The sequence below is a fragment of the Rissa tridactyla genome, chromosome 6, assembly GCF_028500815.1.
Source record: "Rissa tridactyla isolate bRisTri1 chromosome 6, bRisTri1.patW.cur.20221130, whole genome shotgun sequence".
Lineage (NCBI taxonomy): Eukaryota > Metazoa > Chordata > Aves > Charadriiformes > Laridae > Rissa > Rissa tridactyla.
This window is the reverse complement of record NC_071471.1, coordinates 32,672,686-32,679,688: the sequence shown is the minus strand read 5'-3', so window position 1 is coordinate 32,679,688 and position 7,003 is coordinate 32,672,686. Positions and strand designations below refer to the sequence as shown.

General features: G+C 48.0%; 1 protein-coding gene across 1 annotated transcript; it reads left to right on the top strand.

Moving 5' to 3' along the window:
* LOC128911083 (lipase member M-like) lies at nucleotides 1–6,565 on the top strand. Its single transcript, XM_054205335.1, has 9 exons — nucleotides 1–90; nucleotides 644–809; nucleotides 2,169–2,367; nucleotides 2,624–2,733; nucleotides 3,156–3,292; nucleotides 3,735–3,878; nucleotides 5,104–5,175; nucleotides 5,902–5,967; nucleotides 6,332–6,565. The coding sequence occupies exons 1-9, from the start codon at nucleotides 7–9 to the stop codon at nucleotides 6,563–6,565; spliced, it is 1,212 nt and encodes a 403-aa protein (XP_054061310.1). The 5' UTR covers nucleotides 1–6.
* Nucleotides 6,566–7,003: the final 438 nt, after the last annotated feature.

Genomic DNA, 7,003 nt, shown 5'->3' with positions numbered 1-7,003 from the left:
AACACCATGACGTGGCTGTTCATCACCGTTGCTTATTTAATGTGCCTCCCTGAAAAGTCAGATGCGAGCCCTGAGGTGTCCATGGATGTTGTAAGTCCTGACTTCTGTCCCTTCTTTTCCTGCTTGGGCATACTGCCATTGTCTGGGCAGGACCCATGGTCTCTATGCATGTATCTTCACCAGGGTTTGGTACCAGGGCTTTTTTAGAGCTTTTTTCTACCTGTGCTTAAGTACATGGAGATTTATGGCAGACATTTATGGAGGAGTTCAGTCCAAGTCAACAGGTTTGGTCAAAGCAGCTGTCTCAGGTTTGGAGCTTTGCTGTCGTTTCTGCCCTGCTCTTCACAAATGTTGATTGCAACATGAAGAGCAACAATGGGTCCTTCTTTACCAGACCTGCTCAGGGAGTGAGGGAAACTCACTCCTGCCAAAAATTTTAGATTAAGTCATGACATCACCACAGCGTTGGTGGAAGGGATGTTATGAGGTCCCTACTCCACCCTCCTGCTGACAGCAGAAGTTGCCACCACCAGTTCAGGGCGGCCACTGTTGGTTTCACCCAGATGGTCTCCCTGACGTCCTCTGGGATGGAGACACCCACTTCCCTGGGGATCCATCCCATGCTGTCCTTCCCTTCCCACAGGGTGAAATTGTCCGCTACCACGGGTACCCCTATGAGGAGCATGAAGTGGTGACAGACGATGGCTATTACCTCACCATGCAGAGGATTCCTCACGGCAGAGAAAACCCAGGAAGCACGAGCACCTCCCACGAAGCAGAGGCACAGGGCTCCAGCATGTTTTGCCCCCGTAAGTGCCATAAGAAGGTCTGTCTGCTCCAGCGACCCTGAGAGCTTTGCTGGGCTGGAGTGGGCCACGGTCAGGGCCGCCTCATCATGGGATGGGTCCTCAAGGAGACAACTTTCCCTGTAGGATTAGCCTTGGGAGCAGAAGAAATGCAGGTGCCCACCACGCCAGCCTTCTTGTTCTGAGAGGATCTGCTCCAAAGAGGAAAGAAAAGATAAGAAGAATGAATGGGACAGAGAAATCTTGCCCCAGGTTTTATCCCAGCTGAAAGCCAGCCAGTGGAGCAGCAAAAAGCCATTTGTCAGCAAAAAAGCCCCACATGTCCAATCCAATGCCATCTCACCATTTTCGTTCCTTTCTGTTCTTCAATTGAACCACTGTTTCAAAGTGGAGGGGGTGATGCCCCATTCTTGGCAGAGCGTCCCTCTCCTGGGAAGCAGGAGGACTGACGTATGAACATGGCAAATAAGTGTAAAAAGCCAGATTCCTACTCAGGACACTTTGTCCTCGGCTGTCCAGGGTGGAAATGCGAGTCTTATATTGGGGGTTTAAAAACCAACAGAAAAAAAGAGGAAACAAAGGAAGGAAAAAAGAAAGAAAAAAGAAAGGAAAGTCACTTTTATTTGAACTTTTTCATGCTGCAACCTGTGGTCGCCCTACTGTATGAATTCAAATATCTTTATGATGACCCTGTGAAGTTGGACCTGCTTCGAGTTGGGGATTGGAGCAGAGATCTCCAGAGGTCCTTTCCAAACTAAGCCTTTCCATATTCTCTCTTCCACTGTCTTCCTACAGCACTTCAGGCTTCCTAGTCCTTTGTAAAAAAGATCTTAAGTTTGTTCTGGGGAGGTGAGATTCACCCATATGGCTTAAAGTGGGCAGAAATGGGTGGAGGAGATGCTCTTGACCCCTCTTGACCCACGTCTCTTGCAATGTGGCAGCATGGTGTCACCGTGCCGTGGGAGGTACTTAAAGTCTGATGGATTTTCAGTGCCTCCTGGTCAGACCCAGAGTACCTGAGCCAAACTAACGTCACCGTGAGAAGGGTGGCCTCCATGCAAAAGGCACAGTTCAGTGTCCATGGGGCTTGGTTTCTTTCTTCCTGGGAACATGATTTACTGAGCTCCATTCAGTGTGGAGTCCAACCTTATTTTTCAGCTTTGCTATATCAATTTTCTCTGCCCTAGGATGACCAAAGAACCTACTTCAAAAGCAGCTCTCCAAAGAGGCTGAGGACATAGGTGACCATCTCCTTGCTCTGGAGTCACTTCCCCGAGGCATTGCTGGCAAAAGTGATACCTGGGTGTGAACGGTCAATTCTGAGAGGGGTCAGAGAAAATGATCCTCCTATTCTTTCTTCAGCTCCGAAGGCCGTGGTCCTCCTGCAGCATGGCCTGGTGTTGGAGGGAAGCAACTGGGTTACCAACTTGCCCAACAGCAGCCTGGGCTTCATCCTTGCTGATGCCGGCTACGATGTCTGGATCGGAAACAGCCGTGGGAACAGCTGGTCACGAAAGCACAGAGAGTTTGAGTTTCACCACCAGGGATACTCAGCTTACAGGTATTTTCTGCAAAAATGAAGGGTGGGCAGGTACCTGTTACCCTCAGCAGTGTCCATAGGCTGGAGGAGCAGCACCCTGACAGTCGCACCATCTGCCAGTGGGCATAAAACAACACCACCAAGACACTGTAGGGGTGCCCATACTTGCTAGAGCCCTCGCGTGCTCCCCAGTAGCCATGCCACTACTTGCCCTGTCCTGCCTGTCATTCTCAAGGTCAGCAACAGCAATTTTGTCATGTTCCCATCTCCACTGCAGCTTTCATGAGATGGCCATGTATGACCTTCCGGCAACGATCAACTATATTCTGCAGAAAACTGGACAGGAGCAGTTATACTACGTGGCTTACTCTCAAGGCACCACCACAGGTATTTAGGAGGAGATCAGACCACTGCCAGAGTTATGTTAGCTACACACTGCTTGTTTGGGAGTGTTCTCCTGAGAGCCTGGATGGGGAGGGTAAAGTCCGGGCACATCCAAACAATGAGGGGAAAAGAACAGGTTTGCTTTAACAGAGCAGTTCTGAGCAGTGACGGCCCAAAACCAATTGCAACAATGGCTTTGGGTGTGTCCCAGTGCTGCCAGAGCCCCAAGAATGGCTTTCAGGAGCTGCAGCTGGACTCAGCAGTCAAGCTGTGAGCCAAAATATATCAGCAGCAGAGGCTTCAGGTCAAGTCAACAACCTGCTAGAGCCACCTCTGAGGGTCCTTCCAATGGGCACACACACCTGGGAGTCAACAGCTCCTTCAGAAATAACAGGGCAGGGTCTGATTCCTTCTCCCTCCCACAGGTTTCATTGCATTTTCATCCATTCCCGAGCTGGATCGCAAAATCAAGATGTTTTTCGCCTTGGCTCCTATCACCACAAATTCAAATATGAAGTCACCCTTGGTAAGGGTGTTTGACCTTCCCGAGGTGCTGGTTAAGGTATGTCCTCGCCAGATGCTCATCTGATGTGAGAGGGGAGGGGGGAACAGGAAGGTCTCGTCGCCCGTGGCATGCAGTGCTTGCACATCACTTCCATTTCCCTGCCCTCTGAGTGCCCTTTGCATTGAGCAGGTACGTTTCTGCCTACACTATTGAGTCTGCAGAGCACTAAACAGTGTAAAGCATCCTCCTGTCCAGCCCTAATCAGAGAAGAGCTGTTTCTAGACATTGTTTTTGGGTTCATCCTCCTAGGAGAAACCTCTTCTAGGAAGATCAGGGCTCTTCCAGGGCCATGGCCGTTTCTGAAAAGCCAAAATTACAAAGCACAGCAAAGGTGTGGCAAGGAAGGCAGAAGTTTTCAGGGGTGAGCAGAGAGGTGGGGAGTGTCTGGAAGCAAAAGAGGAACGTGAACCACACTGATCAATGCCTTTGACTTTCACAGCTCATTTTAGGACGCACAGTGGTCTTTGACAAGGGCGAGGTCTTGAAGCAAGTGGTTTCCAGTCTCTGCAGCTACCCCATCTTTAAAAGCTTTTGCTCCTTGGTCCTTTACTTGCCTGGTGGGTTTACCAGCAGCTTAAATGTGGTATGTACACTACAGCTTACCTTTTAAGTGATCCAGTTTCTCATTGTTTGAGCCAAAGTTGTCAACTAGCTGCCTTCACCTGGCCTTTCGCCTCTTCAGTTCGTCAAAAATTCTGGCCATTGTGTCAGCATTTTGCAATCTGGCAATTACGTTGGCCATTGCAATGTTCTTGCATTGGCACCAGAGGGAAGCCCAGAGTGCACACAAGGACATGCACCCACGGGGCACATTGTGTCCCAAGTGGGGAGGATGCCAAAGGGGAGAGTGCAGAAATTCATTCAGTGCCCCAGGAGCTCCTAGGGTTTCACTTTCACTAAGCAATGTGTAATTTCACATGTGTTTTAGTATCAAAACAGGCTCTTACAGAACAAACTCCCCTTGAATTCGCTGCTAAGAGAGGTGGGCCCTCAGCCTCTTCAGTCTGCCATCCCTTAGAACATATCTATCCCCAAATCAGAGCCTTTGCCTGTGCTCCACTGCAATGAAAAATTCAGGCTGCAGGCAACAGGGTGGGGGTCTCTGGCCCTACCTCGCTCCCACCAGGGCCAACACTAGTGCAGATTGCTGTAGATCTAGATACGGTAGATTCTTTGGGGACATGTCCAGGTGAGCTGGGTGGTCCCAGTGATAACCCACTCACACAGGGAAGGGCTATTTCCTTGGGGCTAGACAAGATTTCAAGGTCCAGATCCTGCCACAAACCGCCCATGTGAGTAAAATCAGAGGCGGGTCCACATAGAATGCCAAACAATCATGGATGGAGTTAGAGCTGGGCCACTGTTTCTCAAGGAAAGTGTTGATTTTCTTAATATTCCAAGGAGGAAATGCATTAGAAACAACACGTAGAGCTACTGTGATGAGTTGTACATTGTCTTGCTGAGTTGCTCATTGTCTTTGCAAAATATCCTGAGCACAAGATATGGAATTTTACTTTGGTTTGAAAACCACGTAGACTTATAACATGATACAGCATACCATGGGAATTCATTGGCTTACTGAAGGGAACTCTACAGCACCCTTCATGCTGCTGTCTGTGGCGAGTGTTTGCACGGCATGTGGCTGCACTGTGCCTTCTCAGAGCTAAGATGAAGCAGTTTGTGCAATTGCAAGCTCCAGCTAGCCTGTGTGAGTGAAAGACTTATGTAGCTGCTGAACAGGATCATTTTTATTTCTAATGGGATTTCCCTCCATGCAGAGAATAAATGTCTCCAATGGTTTCTTGCAGAGCCGCATAGATGTCTACCTGTCCCACTACCCTGATTCAACATCCCTAAAAAACATGTTACATTGGCGCCAGGTAATACTTCCTGCTGCAGAGTAAGACCACATGCAACCAAGGCCCATGTGCTCTTCTCTCAGCTGCCGAGGACCTCTTCTCAATGCTTGGGTATAATCCTCCATTGCTCTCCCTGAGAGCTATATTAGAGAGAAAGGGGGAAATCACATGAAATACCAGCGCAGCTGCAGTTCTTCTCGTCATGACTTTCAACAAAAGATGACCAAGCTCTTCGGAGCTGGTAGGAGACGGAGTGGAAACAAAAACTGGTAGTAAGCCAGCACATGAGATGCTAGAGTAAAGTCTAAGAGCTGAGGGTCAGTAGACACAACTGATCATAAAACAACTAATCACTGAAAACGTGCACAGACTCATATCCTTCTGTTGTAGACATTGACCATGACAGTAAAAGGAAACTCGGCCAAAAGTCTGATTTGTGTCTTCTTTGAGGCTTGCTCTTGGTTCTACGCTAGGTGCACTATGGGTTTTTGGGGCCTCCAGACATGTACAATCTGCAGCTTGCCAGACACCTGAAAGAGGAGGGATGGAAGATATGAGCAATGCCAGGCGATCTTGCAGACCATGCTGAGGTCTTCCTGGCGGTTGAGCTTTCCTCCCTAAAGACAATATCACACGTGACCTTGGGCTTTGGTGGCAGGAGGGAGCAGTGTGGTTCCCCGGTCACCAATTTTTCATATGGTCCCCATTAATGCATGAACAATAAACACAGCTCTCCTCCTTTTCCAGATCTATCAAACAGGGGAATTCAAATATTATGATTACGGCAGTGATAACATGCTTCATTACAATCAGGTAAGAGAAATCCATTCTCATTTGCCAGTTTTAAAAGAGAAAAAAAAAGAAAATTACAGTGAAAATATTGCAGTCTCTGAGACTGAATTTTGTGGGATTTATGGAATTTACCTTATATGGTCAAACAGGTTTCTACCTTTCTTACAAAAAAGAGGTCTGTTGTGTCGTTCAGTGATGACTTTTTGATGCTCTGGTGAGTAGCGCAAGAGCCCAAGGCATAGTCAGGGTCTCTGGTGATAGTTTCTGTACCATCTCTCGGTATAGGGGAGAAATTCCAAGCAGCAATCAGGAATACTCTGAATTTTTGGCATTCCCATTGACCTCCCAGGCTTTCCTTCCTGAAGCCACACTATTTGTCTTCCAGACCACACCTCCCTTCTATGAGCTGGAAAATATGAAAGCCCCACTTGCTGCATGGTACGGTGGCAAGGACTGGATTTCAGCCCCCGAAGACGTAAACATCACACTGCCTCGTATAACCAATGTGGCATACAAAAAGTACATTCCTGAATTCGTCCACTTTGATTTCCTTTGGGGTGTACAAGCGTATGAACAAGTGTACAAAGAATTGCTTGAACTGATGGAGAAGAGCGCCTAGAGTCATACCAGTGTCAGTAATTGTTGGTATCTCATTTGACTTCTGGGGCTTCTTTTATTTGAAAAAAAAAAAAAAAAAGAAAAAAAAGTGAAGAAAAAAAGAGAGGTAAAAGGCTCGTTAACCTGCTACGCTTGGTTTGGATTGATATTACTCTCAAAAGTGAGGAAAACAAGCCAATCCAATGATCAGGAAAGCAATAGGATTTAGGTTAAATAGGTTGAGGTCCTTGCAGGAGTTGGGCATGGCCCTTGGACCCTGAGTCTCCCAGGTGCCTCACTCATGTGGGTTTCCTGCAACAAGCAATTTCAGTGGAATTTGGCTCCTGGTCGCCGTTGTGAGCTCCGTCCTCTCTACACTTGAGTCGGGAACTATGGAGAGCAGCTCAGCTCCCTCCTGGATGCTGGTGTTTCACGAGAGTGGATATGCTCGGATGGGACC